The sequence below is a fragment of the Bufo bufo genome, chromosome 2 (genome assembly GCF_905171765.1).
Source record: "Bufo bufo chromosome 2, aBufBuf1.1, whole genome shotgun sequence".
Classification (NCBI taxonomy): domain Eukaryota; kingdom Metazoa; phylum Chordata; class Amphibia; order Anura; family Bufonidae; genus Bufo; species Bufo bufo.
Genome location: NC_053390.1, coordinates 357,327,811 through 357,351,268, shown reverse-complemented (window position 1 = coordinate 357,351,268; position 23,458 = coordinate 357,327,811). Strand labels below are relative to the sequence as shown.

The window sequence follows — 23,458 nt, the reverse complement described above, 5'->3', positions numbered from 1 at the left end:
ACAGCTCTGGGCTATGGTTATGGCTGTAATTGAAAATCAGTACAAAAAAAGCAATGAATTAACAAAGTTGAGTGACAGGCAGATGCATAGACAGGCCTCATAGTGCCCCATGGTAAAACTTAGTATGGGACCCCATGCCCTACCCAGATTCCCAGTACACATATACTTGTCAATCGCTCCCATCTAATGTAAAATGCAAAGCACAACAGCTTAGATTTCTGCTGAATTATTATTATTATTATTATTTTTTTTAATGCAGCGGATGAAATTTTAATTAAAAATGTTGCAATAAAAAAGTCACCCTTGCCCCCACCCACTTTATGACTTCTATGTTAGAAAAAGTGGAACAAGTGCTTTATAAATATGGCGTTCATTTTGACCACCTTATTTCTCAATATTTTCATACCAGAGACAACTGGTATAAATACATTGATAAATCTCCTGCTTTCCATCTATTCCAAAGCTGGCTATCTGCAGCCTCCACTAGGGGGAGCTCAGTGCACAGGAATGTATGTAGTTACAACTGGCTGAAATAGAAGCTGTAATAATCTGTTGCCACTGAGCTCCTTCTAGTTGTGGCTGTATGAAAGTGCAGTGATTTTTACAATGGAAAGAGAAAGAAGGAGGAGTTCAGAGCCACCATTCCCGCCACCCCCCCCTCCCTCCCTCCTGGGCTCAGTATCTATGTTGTGTCATTTTTCATACTTCGCAAATGAAATAAGTTGACTAATTGTGGCTCCATGTAGGAATTATTTCCAAACCAATTACACATGATTCTGTCAGACCTTACTAGAAAAATGATGACTTCTAATACATATACATTTATGCAAGACCTAAAAAAGCACAGATAGACAGCACCTTTCTAATTTCTGCATGTTTCATGATCACCGTCTAGTGAAGAAGTGATTATTTCTGCCAAGCTAAAAATAGTAGAAAGTCTTTCGAGCAAGGCCTCACTAGCAGCATTTTAGTGTCAAGCCGCTAAGCATTGCAAAGCCTTGTCAAGCTTATAAAAACTGCTCTGTAACCCTGTCCTATTTCCCTTTCCTTTCACTCGCAATGAGGTACCTGTCTGAAAACCTATTACTTTAGCCGACTCTCCTCTTCTTTTCCATGTCTGTTCTGTCAAAACACAAGTAGTGTAAGCTGAGGCGAGGTGACACCGAGCATCATCTAGTAATGCTTCACAGACACCACTCAGCCCTTTAATCACTTTCCACTTACTTTCATTCAGCTCCACATTTGAACTACTTCTCCTGTCAATTCTGTTATTAGAATTTGGATAAATATTGGATATGTTGGGCACAAATAAGTTGGAAATCGCCATACTAACGATATGTTTCATAAAACAAAGTAGCTCACCTTTAAATTCCACTTTAATTATCCAGCCTGAGGAATTGCATGTCCTCTTGTTAAGGTGTGTCTCCAGGATTTTTATGTGGTTTCTGAAGCCAAAGCCAGGAGTGTTTAAGAAAAAAGGAGAAGACATAGGTGTAAATCATTAAGCTTCTACGGCAGTTGTCTAGAGTAGAAAAACACAAAATGTGTTCCAAAATGTGTGACTGTCCCCACCCATATTTTTCATCTTGGGCTGGACCTCTGCAGGTTGACACATTTGGAGTATTTCAGTTCTTGCACATGGGCGGCCTGAAGTGCACCACAATAAGAGGTGTGTCCCTCTTAAAAATTGTGGTGCATTTCAGTCCAGAAGTATAAATTAAGACCGGCACAACCACAGCTTTAATAAATATCCCCCTCAGTCTTTCCCTTATTAGTGTCTTCCATTTATGATCCGTTCCTGAATCTAAAAACCTGAATGAGAAAAATATGGAGTTACCACGTCAGTCACCTTTTACATCTGCCAACTTTCTGTAATTATTATTTAGAATAGTCTATAATATACACCGATCAGTCGTAACATTAAAACGACTGAGATATGACGTTGATAACACTGACTATCTCTTGACAGTGGCGCCTGTCAAGGGGTTGATAGAAGTAGTCAGAAAATGAACAGTTAGTATTTGACGTTGACCTGCTGGAAGCAGTAAAAATGGTATAAGGATCGGAAAGGTTTTGACAAGGGCCAAATAGGGATGGCTAGTAAACTAGGTCAGAGCATCTCCAAAATGGCAGATATGGGTTGTTCTCAGTATGCAGTGGTTAGTACCTACCAAAAGCTATCCAAGGAAGGACAATTAGTGAACCAGCAACAGGGTAATGGGCGCTCAAATCTCATTAATGCTTGTACTCTCCCCAGTAATATACTATATTCTCTCCAGTGGTTTTACGGGCATACTTTAAATTGCCAACTTTTTAAACTCCACCATGTCTATTTATCATATGGGGTTTCTTCAGTTGTTTCTTGGAAAAGGTGAACATCATAAAAATGAAATGATCTTGAATATTGTTTCAGCCATTTAAAATGATGTTCCTGATAGGAAATAGATGCACCTTCTAGTAGAAGAAATTGTTAATTCCCCTCTGATTGTAGTATAAGGGCTCATTCAGACGGCCGTATGCTATCTGCAAAAATGCGGATCCGTTTTTTTGCGGATTAGATGCTGACCCATTCACTTCTATGGGGCCCTTTTCTATTCCATGGTTCCGCAAAACAAATGAAACATGTCCTATACTTGTCCGTGAAAATCAGGACATGGCCCCATTGAAGTCTATGGGTCCGCAAAAATACTGAATGCTATCCATTTTTTTTACGGACATGCTGAACTGTCCGCAAAAAAACTGATCCGCATTTTTGCGGACAGCATACGGCCGTCTGAATGAGGCCTTACCCCGCCACTCCTTGCATTGCATTGTTAACGCTATTCTCATATATGCAATACTTTTTGCAGTTTTGTGAGACTAGGAGAATGGACCTGCTTTTTTTGTTCCAATCACGGTGTCACTTCTAGAGATCTTACTGCTAAAACCCCAAGTGATCGTGAAAAACAGGGATCACCGGACCCCTGGGTGAATGGAGTAGTGGTGGGAATGTAGGTCCTTTCTCTTCTATGGCACTGGATAGTATACCACACAGCAGTGGCATATGCCCTACCACTGCACACAGGGGACTTGAAAACCCCTATTATTGAAAGTAATAAATATTGTTAATGGGAATCCCTTTAACTGGAGTTTTCACCAAAAGGATTACTCACCTCCACTGATCACCTGCTGCCACAGTTACGATGCTGATCCGGTCCATGCTGCTCTACACTTTTTGTCCTAGCTCAGCAGCACCTTTGCAATGATTCTAATTGGCTAAGTTGGTTTTCCTTGCATTTCTGGCTTGTAGAGCCAGGTCCAACAAGTGGCGTGCAGCAGGGACGAGACCAGTGTTGGAATGGCATTAGCAGGGGATCATGGAAGTCATTCAACTTGCTTGAATTTCTCCTCAACGTCTGTCAGCCATATATTTAATATACATGAGATGGTCAACTGGTCCGACAATAGTATAATGTGCATGACCATCTTTATGGGATCCTATTTCTTACGCGTATCATGTTTACCTGTAGTAAATGCATTGTGGATTCATTCAACAAGAGATGGTTGATCACAGAATGAGCCTTATGTTAAAGTGAACTTCACTAGGTGTGCTTTGTTGATTCTCCTTCTCATTTAAATGCATTCGGAAACTCTTCAGACCCTTTCATTTTTTTCACATTTTGTTATTTGGTAAAATAAAAAAAAAGTTCTAACCCATAATGAGAAAGTGAAAACAGAATTTTTGCAAATTTATTAAAAACTAAAATTTTACATGGACATAAGTATTCAGACTCTTTGTTATGACACTTGAAATTTAGCTCTAGTGCCTCCAATTTCTCTTAATAATCTTTGAGATGTTTCTACACCTTTACTGGCATCCACCTGTGGTAAATTCCGTTGATTCGACATGATTTGGAAAGACACACTCCTGTCTATATAAGGACTCGCAGGTGACTGCATGTAAAGCTCAGCGACAGAATTGCGTGGAGGCACAGGTCTGAAGAATGGTACAAAAAAATTCTCTTGTGCTGAAAATTCCCGAAACCACTGTTGCCTACCTAATTTTTAAATGGAAAACTTTTGGAGCAACCAGAATTCTTCCTAGGGCTGGCTGTTCCACCAAACTAAGTAATCAGGGGAGAAGGGCCTTAGGGACTCAAATGGTCACAAACTTCCAGAAAGTCAACTATCACTGCAGCACTCTATCATTCTGGGCTTTATGGCAGAATGGCCAGAAAGAAGGCCCTCCTCATTAAAAGACACATGAAAGCCTGCCTGGAGTTTACAAAAATAGCGCCTAAAGGACTCTCAGACTGTGAGAAACAAGATTCTCTAGTCTAATGAAACCAAGATTGAACTTTTTTACCTCAATTCTAAGCGTCATGTCTCGGGAAACAAGGCACTGTTCATCACCTGCCCAATACCATCCCTACAGTGAAGCATGGTAGTAGCATCATGTTGTGGGGGTGTTTTTCAGCAACTGGGTCAGGGTTAAGAGAAAGTACAGAGATATTCTTAATGAAAATCTGATCCAGAACAGTCCAGACCTCAGACCGGGATGAAGGTTCACCTTCACACAAGACATTGATCCCTGACTTGAACCCAATTGAACATCTCTGGAGAGACAGGAAAAAGGCTGTCCCCCGACGGTCCCCATCCAACCAGACAGAGCTTGGGAAGGTCTGCAGAGAAGAATGGCAAAAACTCCCCAAATTCAGGTGTGCAATTCTTGTGGCATCATACCAAAGAACACTGAAGGCTTTGATCACTGCCAAAGGTTCTTCAAGTAATCCTGAGTAAAGGGTATGAATATTTAGGTCAATACAAGATTTTTGTTTTTTCCTTTACAATACATTATTTCTGACATTCTGTTTTCGCTTTCTCATTATAGAGTATTGAGTGCAGAATGATGAGGAAAAACTAGATTTTATTAACATAAGGTTGTAGCATAACCAAATGTGAAAAAACTGAAAGGGTCTGAAGACTTTCCGATTGCACTGTATGTAACCTGGTTATGGTTTTATTTCTGTTATTGGGAGCTCCTCCTTTCTTTGATTTGGTGGTGGGCGCTGGGGTAATGAAATGCATGTTATCTTCTTTTTTTTTTTTTCTTTTGTGGAGAGTAGTTCATTAATGTTTTTGATGAAATATAATTGTCGGTCACTGATGCTTTTGCTTTTTCATGCTATCTTGTCTTGAGCCTATTTTCAATGACATCTATTATCAGATTGAAATGGCGATTGAGACACTGCAAAAGTCTGACGGCCTTTCAAGTCACAGAAGCTCTCTTCTCAACAGCCATGTAAGTCCCTTCTTTTAATATCCTCTCTTTTCTGCATGTCTTTTGCTAGTTTTTTCCAGTTCTTCATGTTTGTTTTGAAAGCACAGGTTCCTTTCCAATTTACGTTTTAGAAAACTAAAAGTGGCCATGGCCATCTGCTGCCACTCAGTACCCTGCTGGCCCTTTTAATTCAAAACTGATATATGGATCATGTGCATGGGACCTATGCTTTCATGACCTTCTCTAAAATCACCACAAAATTCCTTATTTTCTATTATTTTGTGTATCTAAGCTTACTGTTGATGCTGGCTTTGCATGGTAAAGTTCACGTTTATATATACTATGCACAATCTGTCCGACATTGCACTATGCATTGGCACAAATTCCTCTACAAGAAGACTAGAAAACATTGAATACATGGAGCAGTTGAAGCCAATGTTTTATTTTTTTCCCCATACAGCAAGTATGTTGAGAGTCATCAGTTCTGTGGAGGAATAAACCAGCAAATGAGATGACACATTTGCTGTTTGAGATGACCTGACACTCTGGACACACTGGACTTTCTATCTGTCTGGTATCACAGTGCCACTGACATACGTCTTGGGCACCTGTCATTGTAAACTGAATAAATGACTACGTTTTGATATGATGGGTTGTCAATGTAACTTCATATGATATCACATCATAAATTATATTGAATTTCGTGAAATGCATGCTTTCTCTAGTTTATTTTGTATCTATCATTAGTGGACAATAAGTCATTATTTAGAATGAAAGTCATCACTTCATCTAATTCCTCAAAAGGTAATGGAAAGTAGATGGGTGCAGTTGGTATTATTGGTGTGACAAGCTTCCAGCTTGAAATAAATCTAGCAGAGGAATGAATAAAAAGATCTCTGGATCCATGTGATGGAACAGGGCTGGTTCTAGCTTTGTTAGAGACTGACATATACGATAAGATATTGGATTTAAATTTTTTACATTACTCATGGGATAACCCCTTTAACCAGTGTCTCGCCACTTGTTATGGTCTAGCTGTTCACAGCTGCAGATAATGTTGTACACTAGCGGCCATAAGGATGTCATCGTATTTCTAGAATTTGATACTAGGGTGGGGTCAAAACCATATAGTTGGAAGTTAATACTGAAAGACTTCTCACTAGGTCATATCTTTAATAGGCTTTTCCACGTGCCTCAACAATATGTGTCGTATTTAAAAGTGGTTTGCAACCTACAAAAGATTGTAGACATTTTCTTGGCATTAGAGTTTTCATATCCCATGGCAACTTTCAAACATAGGAAGGCTCTGCACAGAGCTTGTTTGCGGTCAGCCATCTGGAAATTACTGCCTGAACATACCTACCAACTCTTGTTGTGGTCAACCAGGGTTATATGAGCTTCACTGTATGAAAAATGCAGGTCCAGATTCTTCAACAGTTTTTTTTATGTAGACTTTATCACAACTATGAGCTGATACGAGTTGTAGGGATTAGTATGAAGTGTAGATTGACACGTTCTGAAGCAATATAGTTTATAAATACTAATCTATTGATCATTTTCAAAAGTTGGATATTTCAGCAGCTTCTCTGGAATGAAGGGCTGGGTATAAATGAACCTATGCTTACATTTCTGTTGTAAAACTATGTAATTTCTGCACCAGAATTCTGGCTCACATGCTGTATTTCACATTTATGAAGTGTTTTAGACAATTTTAGAACTTCACTTGACAACACAGTGTCGCTAAGTTGGAAATAGGCATGGCGTAAGATGTAAAAATGTGCACCAAAATGTGGCTGCAAAGTAAGCCAACCACTAGGTGGTGTGAAATTGGGAAAAAGTCTCTAAGTATGTACATACTTTATTAGATAAATTTGGCACATCTTTAGACCTTGTAGTCTAAGTTTATGCAGTCTAAATATTAGACATGGTTAGTAAATCTGCCTATTGTGTGTAAAAAACAAACATTGCAGTAGTTATATGCACAATTCAGTTAACTCTCTTCTAAAGTTAGGGTGCGGCAAAAGTCTGGACACACCCTTTTAACCAGGTGTAATTTGTAGATAATTGACTTCCCGTTTTTGGTAGGGAAGCTGCAGTATTGGTGGAGAAAACATTTTTAGCATTCAGCTCAGGTTTTTCCATTGAGAAGGTCCTGTGATATATCAGTCTTGTCTAGAATTTAGTCAGAAACACACTGGAAGTGTCAGTTTTGACTTATCTTTACCTGTTTAGGAATTAATCAAGGTGAACATTTCCTAAAGTGCTTTGCATGAAGTGTTCTATGTATACACCATTCTGCTGGATGCACATGTTTAACATCTAATCTGTGAACATGCTGAAGAACTGCAGATGATACTTCACAGCACTGTAGGATTTTCTATTTCAGGTGAGCCATACTGTGTACTTTTTCCGCATACATAAGGGACTTTAAATGACCCTAGAGATAAAAGTCCAAAGGTGTTAAGTCCAGCGTCCTCGGGGCCATTATTTACGACCTCAATGCCCAATCCAGTGTCCAGGGAACTGCACTTCCAGCCATCTGCATCTGCTTCATGCAGGTGACCAGAGGTGAGAGCTGCTAAAATCCTTTCCCTTATCATACATTATGCAATATGGCTCACCTGAAATGGTGGTTCCCACACTACTGTGAAGAAATATGTACTCATGAAGACTAAATTAAACATTAAACCAAAAGAATGGTGGACACATCAAACACATCATGTGAAGCACTTTAGGAAACTTTCACGTCACTTAACTCCTAAACAGGTAGAGATAAGTCAAAATTGAGATTTCTGAGTAAGTTCTAGCCAAGATTGATACATCACATGACTCCCTTCCCACTGAAAAAAATCTGAGCTGAATCCAATGTGGCCAATCTATATGTATATTCAGTATAATTACTTTCTCCTGGCCACTGCTATTAGAGTAGATGATTATTGTTTTTTTTTGTTAATGTGTCTTTATTCATTTTACAGATGTACAAAGTCATTGATGATTCTGAGAAAAGCAAAAAAAAAGTAGTAGCACAAATAGATAAATATACATAGAAGCATTTTAGTATTTTCATACTTTTCGCTAAGTGATAAAAGAGCGTGCACAAAAGGGGTTATTAATGCAACATGAAATCATGATCAGTTTATAGATTCTTTTTTATCTGCTTTTTTCCTATGGAGCATCTGAATATTTTTCTGGTGTTGTGCTATTTTAGATGGTCTATATGTGCTAGAAACAAGTCCACACTAATCTGACTGACAGATCCCTTAATGAAATTCATGACACTAATTAGTAAAAGTGTCAGTTAAATAAACATTTGAAAAAATATATATAACTATTAATGTAACTACAAAGCAGATAAAGCAGCAGCACAGTTAGACAGCGTGAATAGGGTGCAAATCCTCAGGGAAGGCAGGCATCTCTTTCACTGTATAATAAATCCAAAAAACGAGGCAGCACTTGAACTTCAGGTGAAAAGGTCATGACCCAATTTATTTCCCAGGCAACATTTCGGCCCACTCAATGAGGCCTTTGTCAATGTAATTAATGTAACTAAAAATGACTTATTGATGGGAAATGACAAGAAATTAGAGTGTTTTAGTTTTAGTATACCCCAGCTCTAATAACCGTACTCCTAATGCAGGCTAAAAGTAGTGATGTGTTTGTATTAAAAGCTGGCTTATGACTAGTTGAAATAGAGAAATTATTTTATGAGTGATGAGCATTTGACATTGTTAATGGAAGAGGTTGTCCCATCTGGACATTTATGGAATTTTCAGGGGTTATTCTTTAACCCAATAAGGACTAGGCCAATTTTGGGGTTTTGCTCTTTCCTTTTTACCTTTCTGCTTTCCAAGAGCCATAACATTTTAAATTTCCATTTGCATCCAGATGAGGGCTTCTTTTTTGTGTACTATTTGTGTATTATTATTTTTGTATTTTTTTATGTGCCCATTTAATTTGCCAAATAGAAATAGAAAAAAACTGGTTACGTCGTTTTTTGGGGATTTGTTTCTGTGGTGTTCACTGTGTGCTAGAAATGACATGACTACCGTATTCTATTAGTCAGTAAAATTATGGTGATACCAAATTTGTATATTTACTATTATGTTTTACTATGTTTAAAACTAGGTAAAGTGTTACACATGCGATACCGTTAATTTTATCTTTGTCTCCAGTTTAAAAGCCGGGGAGCCGCTGCTGGGTTATTTAAAATGAGTCTACTGCCCATACTCAACAAATATAATAATCTGGTCCTCTGGAAAAGATTTATAGAGGATATTGTTTTTATCTGGAAAGGAGGGGAATCCCTATTGAATACATTTTTAAATGAGATAAATAAAAATGAGTTTTATTTGCACTTCATACCCCATTGGAGTCGGCAACAATCAGTTTTCTGGACTTGACTATTTTTATTGAAAACTGTCAAATACAGACCAAAACATATCATAAGCCCACAGATAGTAATAGTTTTATACCACTTGATAGCTGCCAGTTATCAACCTGGCTGACAAATATCCCTCGCAGCCAGTACATTAGGGTCCGCAGGAATTGTAGTAGCATTGCACATTTTGAGAGAGAAACCACTCAGCTAAACAGAAAGTTTGTTGAAAAAGGATACAAAATACATAATCTGGAACCCATTGTAAAACAAATAAAAGAGCTGGACCGTAATTAATTATTACGGAATAAAACCATAAAAAAAGAAATAACTTAAATAAATGGTGAAGAAAGAAAAAGGGAAAACCCGATTAAGGTCCCAATAATAACAAGATATAGTGAAGGAGAGAAGGTTCTCAAAAGGATTGTGAGACGTCATTGGGATATTTTAAGACAAGACAAACTGATAGGAGATAAGATCCCCACACGTCCAGTTTTTGCATTTAGGAAAGCACAAAATCTAGCTAATATAATAGCCCCCTCTATAAAATCCATCCAGAAAAAAGAGCTTCCTAATATAAGTAAAATCAAGAAAGGTTTCTTTCCCTGCAAAATGTGCTGCAATTGCAGGATAGCTAAATAGCAAATAAAAAATCCTATTTTTGAAATAAGGGATGATGTAGATGTATATAAGATTGAAAACCATATTACCTGTAATACAAAAGGAGTAATATATTACCGTATTTTCCAGCGTTTAAGACGACTGGGCGCATAAGACGACCCCTAACTTTTCCATTTAAAATATAGTGTTTGGGCTATACTCGCTGTATAAGACTACCCCTGCCTGCCCAGCCCTCCCTGTCTCCAAGACTATCTTCTCCAGTCCAGGGAACTGACCATGGCATCCAGGGCTTCAGAAGCATCCTGGCTGCCATGGTAACCTATCTTTTTCTTTTCACATTCCCAGTTTCCCACATAGGAACTACTAGGGGCTGGGAAAAGATGGTGGGTCCATTACCATGGGGGATCTGTGGATGGCACTGTTATGGAGGTGATCTGTGGATGGCACTGTTATTGGGGGGGGGGGGGGAATCTGTGGATGGCACTGTTATGGGGAGGGCGATCAGTGAATGGCACTGTTATGGGGAGGGGATCTGTGGATTACACTGCTATGGGAGGGGGATCTGTGGATGACACTGCTATGAGGGGGATCTATGGATGACACTATATAGCATCTTATGCTATATGTGTCATCCACAGATCTCCCCCATAACAGTGGTCCACCAATACACCGGCCTCGCAGCTCACAGCAGTATAATATCTAAAGACTATTCCTTAACCTGCAGTAACTTGAACTTTAAATCAGCGCTATGATCTTTATTACCTTACAATGAAGCTCCGGTAACAGGCAGAACGGGCGGCAGCGTAACGTCACTTACTCACGTGACACACCTGCTCCGCCTGCTTCATTCGTAAAGTGGGGGGAACAGGCGCGTCACGAGTGAGTGATGTTACGCCACCCGCGGCTCTGCCTGTTACCAGAGCTTCATTGTAAGGTAATAAAGATCATAGCGCTGATTTAAAATTCAAGTTACTGCAGGTTAAGGAATAGTCTTTAGATATTATACTGCTGTGAGCGGCTGATACATTGCTGCGCTGTGAAGCTGCAGCAGCCCTACAGTGAATAATTTAGGAGAGGGGCGGCGCTGGGATCCAGGATTCGTGGCGTGGCAGCACAGGGAGGAGGGATGGACAGGCAAGCGTCCCCGTCACCATGGGAACGCCTAGGGGTTAGAATATACTATCGGATCTGAGTTTTCACAATCTCAGATCCGATTGTATATTCTAACCCCCAGGCAAGCGTCCCCGTCACTATGGGAACACCTGGGGGTTAGAATATACCCGGCGTATAAGACGACCCCCGACTATTGAAAAATAATTTCTAGTGTTAGAAAGTCGTCTTATACGCCGGAAAATACGGTATATAAAATGCCCCTGACAGAAAATATATGTAGGTAGAACTAAACGTATGATGAAAATAAGAATTAGGGAACAAAAATATACATAAAAAATTTGATGGACATCCACTATCACGCCATTATGCAGAACATGATGCAGGCAATTTTGCTGGTTCATCATTTGGTGGTATAGAAAAGGTTAAAGTGGATATAAGGGGCGGGGATACTATTAAACAAATGTCATGTTGTGAGAGTAAATGGATATTTAGACTGAATAGCCTAGCACCAAAAGGCTTAAATCAAGAAATCAAATTATTCGCCTTTTAACAGTAGATACTCCATATAGGGAAATTGAATCACCCACCCTCTAATAGTAGATACTTCACATAATGACGGGACTGAGACTGTTATAGATTATATTGATGAAAAATGGATGAGGTATCTGAAAAGAGAAAAAAACTCCAGCGAGATCTGCAGGTGTTGTCATGGGAACCGGGTGCTTATTTAACCCATAGGACAGAAGCGCATACTGTCCCTGACGAAGCAACCCGTTGGCTCCGAAACGCGTTGGATGAATTTTATCCCTTGGAAGCATCCTTAGGAACGTTGTGACGTCACACCAACACGCTCCCAAACTTTTACCTGCCGGCTCCTTCACGCGCGCGTCTGCATGCGGAGTAAGTAGAGCCAGAGAACACTTATTGCTTTGCTAAGGAGGGAAGAATGAAGTTACTATCTACTCTCCATCTTCTGTACAGGTAGAAACATTATTTGAATAATAATATCCGTGCCTATATAGCCATTACATTCCATTACCTACTTAAGTTCATCTCTTAACTAGCGCGGGTATTTCAATCTCAATTACAATACCTACATATATATGTTTAAAACTATGTTTTAAGAAACATAAACCTTTTCAAAAATTATTTATATCACCATATTTTGACACCTATAACTGTTTTATATTTCAGTCTGTGTAGCCGTGTGAGGGTTTGTTTTTTGTAGGATGAGCTGTAGTTTGTTGGTACCATTTTGGGATACATATGCCTTATTTGTATTTTAGTTTTTTTTTTTTTTTTGTGGGGGAGAGACAATGTGACAAAAAAGTGATATTTTTTTTTCCTGTTACGGCTTTCACCATGCACAATACCATAAATATTTGAATAGTTCAGACATTATGTTTATTTTTTTTATTGCTTATTTTTATTTGACAAGTAGGGAATGGGTTGGTTTGAATTTTTTATGTTTTTATATTTTTGTTATATTTTTAAAAGCTTTTTTTTTAACTGTAATTTTTAGTTCCCTTAAGAGATTTTAATATGTGATCACTTGTTCCACAGACTTGTGATTGCTTGTACCAATAGAATACTTTCTTTTAACAGGCAGTCTGTTTTGGCAGGCCTAGGAGCCTTCACAAGGCTGCAGTCTGCCACAGCAATCAATCAGAGCCCCACGATTTCACAGTGGGGGCTCCAGTAGTAGGACAAATGGAGCCCCTGGTCTAAGGCCTCAGATGCGTCAGTCTCAGTTGACCTGCGGCATCTAAAGGGTTAAATGACCGAGATCAGAGTCACCTCCGATCCCGATCACAACAGGAGGGTTTCTGCAGTATTATAAAGCCAGCACCCATTGTGTATGGAGCAGGCTCAGCTTTTGAGCCAGCTACATACATTCCATTAACACAAATGATGTACATGATTTTGCATTAACTAGTTAATGGTCGTCCAGTGTGGGTCCCATCTCTGCATTGCCCTGCATGTGTGTCTGTCTCCATTCACTTCAATGAGAGTTCCATGCATAGCAGGGCGAGCTTACTCTGCTATTTTCTGAACTCCCATAGAAGTGAACGGAGAGATTCGTGAATGTGCAGCTAACTCTCCACTGGGCGACGCAAGACTGAACCCTAGAGGTGGCATATCCTGTGGATTTGCCATAAATGTCCAGATAGGAATAACCCTTTAAGGATTAGAACAACTAATGTCATACATAATATTTTTGGTTTTCTCCATATTTATTTGTACTATATGATATAACAGTTTTTATGCTAGGAATTTTACAAGAACAGAACCTGTGGTAAATGTACTGTACCTCATTATATGTGACTAATTAGGAACAAGACATAAGCTATTCAGTAAATCCATTCTTTGCATAGGGAATGTTTTTCTTTCAGACCTGCTTTTGGGGGTAGTCAAGGCACTGTTCACCTTTTAAAATATATGTGTAGTCTAATTAACACGGACAACATGCAAAGGTCAGAGAATATAATTGTCCTTAATCTCACTGGCACATTTGCTTTTACGATACATAATAAATAATAGTCTGCAAACTATAGACGTGGGTTAATAGTTCAAATGGTTGATATTTTGTTCATCGTATGCTGGAAGAACAATGCACTTGCTGAAAAGTGAATTGAAATGCTCACAGAATTCCAACAAGCCTTGAGAAATGTTATTATGTGTCATTTATAAAGCACTCAGCGGTGACAGAAACATTGCTGTTTTTGTAATCATTCATTCTCATGCATGAAAAATATTTTGCCATCAGGATTATAATTCATATTACTTTAATATTTTAATTACAATTTACAGCATCTTTTTCTCTGCGTGTAAGAGCTCTCATTATGAAGGCAATGTATTAGTCTAGTCTATGGACTCATGACAAAGTAAGTAACAAACACAAAGACTATGAGCCTTAAGAAGCTGACACAGTGAGAGGTTTGGTCTGGGAAAACAGGTATTTTCCTCCCAGCATGTGCTGCTGGGCTGATTTACAGCCAGGTGAGGTCAAGTACCGGACCAGATTTTATGTAACGGTCTGGGTTTTGGCAGCTGTCCTTAAATAGGCAGCTGGGCTCAGAAGCCATGTCTCTGTGTTGGGATCTGGGAGCCTTGTGTCTGGAAGAAGGCTTGCTACCTGTTTGGAGTGAAAACAGGTTGGTGCTGCTATGAGCAAGGACTCTTTGAGGCAGAATTGCCACATAGTGTGTATATGACTGCTTGTTTTGTCACTTGCCTAAAGTGTGAATAAAACACTGAACTGTTTGATCCAAAGAACTTGTTGTTGCCTCTATACTACGTCCGATAATGCTGTCTACCAGAGCGAAACCCCACAATTGGTGGAGGTTGGAGGATGTGGGCAAGAGTAGTGACGCTGGCGTGAACGCTGATATTTTTGGTTTCTGCAATTTTCAGGCACGGTTGTATGTCGTACATTAAACCAGCTGTATTACAACCAGTGCCCCACAACAAAATGGAGACTGTTGTAAAGGCCCTCATGGAGGCTAATCTGCAGCAGCGAGAGACAAACCCGCAGCAACGCGAGGCTAATTAGCAGCGCAGGAGACTATCCAGTTGCTGCTACAACATGTGATGGCTTTGCAGACAGTCCGTGCCGCGATTCCTAAGATGACCCCCACAGACGACATTGAAAACCTATCTGGCGATGTACGAGAAAGTGGCCATCAGGGAAAAGCTACCCCGTGACCAGTGGGATGAGGTTGTCGCTCCGTTCCTGGCATCCAATTCCCAGCGGGTGTATTTCGCCTTCCTGGAAGATCAAGCGGACGACTACCAGAAAGTCAAGGGTGAGATTCTGGCAAGACTGGGGGTGAATGTGTTGGTCCGGGCCCAGCGGGTGCATCAGTGGTGGTTCAACCCAGCTGAGCCTGCAAGACCCCAGTATTATAACTTACTTCACCTCTTGCAAAAATGGCTACAGCCTGACGTGCTGAGTCCCACTGCTATTCTGGATCGTCTGTTAGCCGATATGTTCTGGAGGGCTTTGCCATACTCTCTCCAGTACTGGATCGGTCATGGTGTCTCCTGGCAATGCCCTTGAGATGGTGGACCTGGTGAAGCGCTATGAATCTACCAGGAATCTAAAGGAGGGTTCTGTCGGGAGGGTGGTCGGCAAGCCCCGGAAATCTCCACCCCAGGGCCGGAGATTTGAGCCGATAAAACCCGCCCGGGATGTACCCACGGCGGACCTGGCTCCGATAGTCTGCTGGCGGTGTCAGGAGCCTGGCCATTTAAGGGCTGACTGTCCCCATCGGGTTGAGCCCATGGACATTAACTATGGCTACCGTCAGTCGGTATATGCCAGGAATTAGATAAATATGTACTCTGCACACCTGAGATCCAGTGTGGGTGCCTGTGAGAGTGGTTTAGACAGTATAAGTTAAATCCACGGCACTCCGAAAGTTTTTTGCAAGATAAATTTTCACATTTAATTCTTAGTATACAGAATATCATTAATGTACATCCAGTGCAATTCATTTACATATAGTAAGTATTATGCCATATCAGATAGATAATTCCCGAACGTTTCGGTCTGTGCGACCTTCTTGAGCTGGGTCTGTAGGCAGGGTGAAGAGGCAGGCGCTTGCCTCTTCACCCTGCCTACAGACCCCGCTGAAGAAGGTCGCACAGACCGAAACATTCGGGAATTATCTATCTGATATGGCATAATACTTACTATATGTAAATGAATTGCACTAGATGTACATTGATGATATTCTGTATACTAAGAATTAAATGTGAAAATTTATCTTGCAAAATACTTTCGGAGTGCCGTGGATTTAACTTATACGGTATATGCCAGGAGGCTGTGTGCAACAGGTACCTAGAGTCTCTAGATCACTTGTGCCAGGTGGAAGTGGGAGACACTCCGGCAGTGGCTCTGCTGGACTCAGGGAGTCTGGTGATGCTAGTAAGGGCTGCCCTGGTGCGGTCCACTGAGTATACTGGCAGGAAAGTCGGGGTAATGTGCATCCACGGAGACTTAAAAGACTACCCCACCTCGCTGGTGTCTCTAACTACGGTGGCCAGTAGATGGACCCACGAGGTAGCTGTCGCCACAAATCTACGTTATGAACTCATAATAGGGAGAGACTTCCAGGGCTTACCGTCACTGTGGCCTGCTATGAGAGTGACTGATACCCATGAGACAGGGGTAACCCTAGCAGAGTGGCCCGGCTCAGGGGGAGACCTCTGAGACCGAAGAGCCAGCGGTAGGGGTGACCACCACTTTGGTGGAAGAGGGGGAGACAACCCCGCTAAGTGTGATCGTAGGAGACATGGAGGATTTGCCGCCGGGTCCTCAATTGAAAGACCTCAATGTCTCCGGGGATAATTTTGGTACCACCCAAAGTCGGGACCCAACCCTATCCCGCGCCTGGGAAAATGTTAATAGTAGATGGTGAACCACAACAACCTGTGTTTCCCCGTTTTGTGGTTCATCAGGATATGCTGTATCAGGTAAACCAACTGCGGGGTGAGCATATTGAGCAGTTGGTGGTCCCGAAGGTTTATCGCAAACTTGTCTTAGATCTAGCCCACCAGCACGTTCTCGGGGGTCACCTGGGGCTGCAGAAAACTTTGGATCGTATTCTACAGCGTTTTTACTGACCCAGCATATTCAAAAAAGTGGAAGAGTTTTGTAAGTCTTGCCCGACCTGCCAGATAACTAGCCCCCAGCCACATTTCCGTAGTCCCCTATTACCTCTCCCGATTATTAAAGTACCTTTTGACCGATTAGCTATGGTCCTCATAGGCCCAGTACCAAAGTCCGCCAGAGGGTATCAACACATCTTAGTCATTCTAGACAACGCCACTCGGTACCCAGAGGCGATGCCACTGCAACATACCTCGGCCAAACTTATAGCTAAGGAGTTAATGGAGATGTTTTCCCGAGTAGGACTACCTAAAGAGGTTCTGACCGACCAAGGGACCCCTTCTATGTCCAAGGTGATGAAGGAACTCTGTATGTTGCTGCACATAAAACAACTACGGACATCCGTTTACCATCCGCAAACGGACGGTCTGGTAGAACGGTTTAACCAAACATTAAAAAATATGTTGAAAAGGGTTGTGTCTAAAGATGGGAAGGACTGGGACCTCCTTCTGCCCTATCTCATGTTCGCAGTGCGAGAGGTACCCCAGGCCTCTACTGGGTTCTCGCCCTTCGAACTGCTATATGGAAGACACCCTTGCGGTCTCTTGGACGTGGCCAGAGGCATGGGAACAACAACCCACTCCACATAAGTGTCATTGAGTACATTACCCAGATGCAAGATCGGATAGAGACAGTGTTGCCTCTTGTTAGGGAGCATATGGTGGCAGGCTCGGGTCCGGATCTTTCCTGTATGATCGGGTTTTGGTTCTGGTGCCGACGTGGACAGTAAGTTTCTGGCTAGGTGGCAGGGGCCCTACGAGGAACTCGGGAAAATTGGAGATGTAAACTACATGGTACACCAGCCAGGGTGGCGAAAGCCGGAGCAGGTTTACCATGTGAATTTACTTAAACCATGGAAAGATAGGGAAACTTGTACAGAAGACAGCCCGCGGCCGGGTTTTCGAGGAGAAGAGGTACCGGCCTCTCTGTCTGATGCAAGAGAGGCCGAAGGGCAAAAGTCTGATAAAAACCATACCGGGTGCCCGAGGCTCAGCGACAAGCCATATCGGAGGAGGTACAGCTAATGTTGCAGCTAGACATCATTGAGGAGTCAAAAAGTGAGTGGGCCAGTCCTGCAGTATTGATACCCAAGCCAGACGGGACGTTGCGGTTTTGTAACGACTTTCGAAAACTTAACGAGGTTTCCAAATTCGATGCGCATCCCATGCCCTGGGTGGATGAGCTCATCAAGAGGTTAGGACAAGCCCGGTATTTTTCTGTTTTGGACCTCACGAAAGGGTACTGGCAGGTGCCCTTAACGGAGGCTGCCAAAGAGAAAACTGCCTTCATCACGCCTGAGGGGCTGTATCAATATAAGGTCTTGCCCTTTGGTCTGCATGGTGCCCCCGCCACTTTTCAGCGACTAATGGACATTGTGCTTCGTCCACATCGTCGGTACGCTTCGGCTTACCTGGATGATATTATCATCCACAATACCGACTGGGAAAGTCACCTACCCAAAGTGCAGGCTGTAGTGGACTCCCTTCGGAAAGCTGGCCTAACCGCTAACCCCAAAAAATGTGCGATATGGTTAGAAGAGGCTAAGTACCTGGGGTATGTCATTGGGCGCGGAGTCATCAAACCCCAAGTGAACAAAATAGAGGCGATACGGAATTGGCCCCGACCTGTCACCACTAGGCAAATAAAGTTATTCCTGGGAATGGTGGGCTATTACATTAGGTTTGTTCCCCACTTTGCTACTCCCTTGACAGGGCTCTTATAGGGACACAAGTCAATGATGGTTCACTGGGATGATCGGGCCGAAGAAGCTTTCTCCGCTTTGAAGTCGGCCCTGTGCGGGTCCCTGGTTTTGGTGACGCCCGACTTCAAAAGGGAATTTATTGTACTGACTGATGCATACAAAGTAGGCCTCGGTGCTGTACTGTCTCAGGAAGGTAACGGGGAGGAGTATCCAGTTGTCTTCCTCAGCCGTAAGCTCACCCCAGCCGAGACCCGGTATAGTATAGTGGAGAGAGAGTGCCTATCAAGTCGGCACTAGAATCTCTTCGCTATTATTTATTGGGGAGAAAATTCCGCCTGGTGACTGACCACTCCCCTCTCAAGTGGATGACCAGGCCAAGGACAGAAATGCCCGGGTCACCCAATGGTTTCTCTCCCTACAAAACTTTAAGCTTTCGGTGGAACACAGGGCAGGCCGGTTACAGGGAAACGCGGATGCCCTGTCCCGGGTACACTGTCTGGCGTGTGTTCACCCCCTCAGGGTTGAACAACATGGGGGTGTATGTGACACATTTGGCGTGAAAACAGGTTGGTGCTGCTATGCTCAAGGAGGCAGAATTGCCGCATGGTGTGAATTACCACCAACACCGCAAGGTAACTTTTTGCTTGTTTATGACTGCTTGTTTTGTCACTTGCGAATAAAACACTGAACTGTTTGATCCAAAGAACTTGTTGTTGCCTCTATACTGCATCCGCTAATCCTGTCTACCAGAGCGAAACCCCACTATATATATATGTATTGTAGGAAGGCGCAAGGGTCTGTCATTGACGGAAGGTACGTGCCAGGAACCTCGGTGAGATAAGAACCGGTAATTTTGTGTCAGCGGCAGCTAGTACTAGCTGACACTGTTTTACTTGGCCTGTTCTTATTGGGAGCAGCCAAAGAGCAGGGTGGGTGGCTGTTCCCCACGTTCCAGACCAGGTTTTGGGCTGGGGTTTACAAACCCAGCCAGCAGCTCATCTGGGTGGGGTATGTTCCTCCAAGTGATAGAGGAACTGTGAAAGCTCTGTGTTTTTTGGGAGCTGAGGAGATCCGCCATACTACAAGGCTAAGAGCTGCATGAGAGCTGTCTGCTGGGAGTCAGGCGCCCTAAAGCCTGCTGTGGTCTGCCAGGTGATTTATGTTATTTTGGGAGCTCTTACTGTGTGAACTAACTCCAGAACTTCGTAAAGCATTGTTTTTTTTTCTTTTCTGTGTGAATAAACACTGGACTTTTGTTTTTTCAACCGTGGTCTTGCCTCTGTATTGCGTCCGCTTACCCTGCCTACCAGAGCAGAGCAAATCCTTACTATATATATATATATATATATATATATATATATATATATATATATATATTAAAGTCTGTACAATTTTCAGCGCCCTAGTGGAGCAGCATTTGTATTAGCAGGTCATTTTATTCCATGTTATACAATGATTAGTGTCCCCAGATAACCACTTTAAGTAACCTATGTACTCCTCACTCAATCAACTATTGATAACAGCTGGAATTCTTGTGCTGTCAATTAAAACAATGCAATAAAATTGACGTACTGGTTCCTAAACATCTGTTTAACAAATTCTAATAAAAAAAATCCATGTTGGTAACCTTTTTACAGTACTTCAGTCCCCTATGTTTCAGCAAAAAGAATGCCTACGAGTAATGAAAAGCTTGAGCTCTATTCTGTCCCTCACCCTAGTGAAGGCGAACCTGCATTGTGTTTTTGTAGAAAAGAACACAAAATCTTTTGTGCTCCAGGTCTGTACACCTGGGACCAGAGCAATTCGGTAGCTGAAGAATAACTATAATATTTCTTGTGTATTTATAATAGATTTTCCTTCAGCATTCAGGAGTTTGTCATTGCTCCACCTTTCTTGATACTCCCTTTTTCTCTTGATAGACCCTTCTCCTATAATATGTAATTTTTCCTTATTTGGAAATTGTGTCCAGGGTGAGGGTTGAGATCTATTACAACTATTAGATTAAAATGGAAAGTATTACAAAAGAAATGGAAATCAGTGGCATATGGAAAAAGAGTTACATGAGGTAATACATACATGAACTTAAACATAGTTATACATATGTGTGCACTCCTGTATTTACTCTCCCTTGCACCAAAAAGTCGTTCACACTAAATGGATGGCCACATTCAGTAGACAGCATCCACATCCAGTAATATAAAAGTATATTCCTAGGATATGCCATCACTTTGATTGTGGGAGTGTGACCCTTGAAAACGACATTGATCCTGAGAATGAAGAGGCAGCAGTTCTGTTATAGAGTTCTGTATACGTAAATATGAATTTAAATGATAAGAATCAGATGGTCTGCATCAACCACTAGAGGGAGATCAGGAGTTACCGTAACTGCATACTGTTTTATTATGGCACTCCATTCACACTGTGAAATCTGGGCTTTTCGCTCTCGTCACAGCGGTTGGACCCCAGGCCATCAGACACATGTATTCTGTATATTCACACAGCCCAAAAATACTGGCCATTTTACATAGCATAGTATGCAGTAAATAGACTACCATAAGCTTTCCATAGATTTTAGTGAGAAAATTTGACCATATGCACTCTTTTTGCTTGCACATATTTTAGCCATGTGATCATAGATGGGAGCATCCTTTGAGGGTCCCTACACAAAAATTTTCACTGTCCTTTGTCGGGGGATGGGGGCTGTAAAAATATTTTTGCAAATTGTGCCTGTGTCCACTAGCATTTATTTATGGCGTTTTTTCCCCCCATAGAAAAGGTGATGTGATATTGCCTGTATAAAAAAAAATACCAAGGACTACAGCAAAAAATGCCACCCAATGAGCAAAAGTGCCAGGAGCAAAAAAAACGACTTATGTCCTGCATTTTAGTTTTCCCATAGACCTTCAGCTACCACCTGGAGCAGGCGTTTCTACTACAAAAAAACGCCTCTATAAAGGCAACTTTGTAGAAAAATGCCAACAGGACCTACATGTGAACCCACCCAGCTTAACAATATGGATGTTTCCTTGTGGTGGCAGCAGGCAGACAGAATTTATCATTTAACGTTCTGTTAATGAAGGGGAATTCGTTTTTTTAAAAAGGAAAAGCAAATCTCTGATCACTATTAAGATATATTATGATAGATCTATTTGGGTGGGAATGAAAAGTTCACCTACAAAGATACAAATTCTCTTTAAAATGATCTCTCTAATCTAATAATTATCCTCTGTATATTTGAGGGATCTTTAGAAAACATGCTGAACAGGGGAACACAAGCTATATCCTCAGTATTTAACTAGTATCACCAAGCTGAAACTCCAATAGTGTTATAAATACAGTATATGTCTTAAAGGGGTTGTCTCATCATGGGCAATGGGGGCATATCGCAAGGATATGCCCCCATTGTCTTATAGGTGTGGTTCCCACCGCTGGGACTCGCACTTATATCGAGAACGGAGCCCTGCTCCCATTTATTTCTATGGGTCCGACGGAAATAGCTGAACCAGTGCTCGACTATTTTCGCAGGCCCCATAGAAAATGAATGGAGGGCGGCTGCGCATGCGCAGTGCACCCTCCTTCACTTGCGGGGCCCCGTTCTCGATATTATAGATGGGACCCGCACCTATAAGACAATGGGGGCATATCCTAGCGATATATCCTTACTATATATAGGTCGAAATTCGCAGGGTCTGCTGAAATAATGTGCATGGAATTATCTCCAAAAGTCTTCTGTGAGTAAAGCAAGGGTCAATCAAGTTGGAGATTAAAGGGGTTTTCTAGGCTCAGAACAGGTCATCAGTAACAGATGGGTTGAGGTCCAAAACCTGGCATCCCTACCAATCAGCTGTTTTGGGCGGCTGCAGTACTGAAAACTGGGCGGGGCTTAGGGGATGGGGGGCGGGGCTGACTGATTCACGCGCATAACAAAACACAAGGTGCATATTAAAATATATAACACTATATAACGACTATATAAACTGACTATGGTCTCTGCTGCACTGGTCTTCTTGTGCACTGTACCGTATTTTTCGCCCTATAGGATGCACCTAGGTTTTAGAGGAGAACAATAAGAAAATAATATTTTTCATTACACCTCAGGTCAGACCAGCAATCAGACCCCCAATGTTAATCAGACCTCAGATCAGACCCCCAATTGCTCAGATCAACCCCCAAACCTTTAGCCATCCATCAGCCCCCAATGTCAGCCATAAGCCCCCCCAATGTCAGCCATAAGCCCCCCCTATGTCAGTCATAAGCCCCCCCTATGTCAGTCATAAGCCCCCCCTATGTCAGTCATAAGCCCCCCCAATGTCAGTCATAAGCCTCCCTATGTCAGCCATAAGCCCCCCTATGTCAGCCATATGTCTGCCCCTCATGTCAGCCATATGTCTGCCCCTCATGCCTGCCCCTCATGTCAGCCATAAGCCCCCCATTAGCCCCTCATGTCAGCCATAAGCCCCCCATTAGCCCCTCATGTCAGCCATGTGTCCCCCAGGTCAGCCATCAGCCCCTAGTGCAAATAAAATAAAATAAAAACACTTACTTCTCCTGCTCCTGGTCACCATCACGATCCTCTTCATTCTGGTGTCGACTGGCTGTGTATAGCGGCGCACAGTGTGAGGTCACAGAGAGACCTCACGGTGTGCGCAGCCCTGCACAGCCGATAGCCGAGCCGTGGACCAGGAAGTGGTGAGTACAGATCCTTCACCGCTC

The 23,458-nt window shown here is 42.1% G+C and overlaps 1 protein-coding gene across 4 annotated transcripts in view; it reads left to right on the top strand.

The window, feature by feature from the left end:
• The window catches only part of RFX3 (regulatory factor X3), a 232,629-nt gene that overhangs the window by 170,624 nt on the left and 38,547 nt on the right, over positions 1-23,458 (top strand). For 3 of the 4 annotated variants that reach the window (XM_040417122.1, XM_040417121.1, XM_040417120.1), the window contains exon 6: positions 5,207-5,281. The exons of the other annotated variant lie outside the window; for it this stretch is intronic. In XM_040417122.1, the coding sequence (XP_040273056.1) occupies positions 5,207-5,281 (75 nt within the window). The remainder of the gene's footprint in view (positions 1-5,206; positions 5,282-23,458) is intronic. 4 annotated transcript variants of the gene reach the window in all.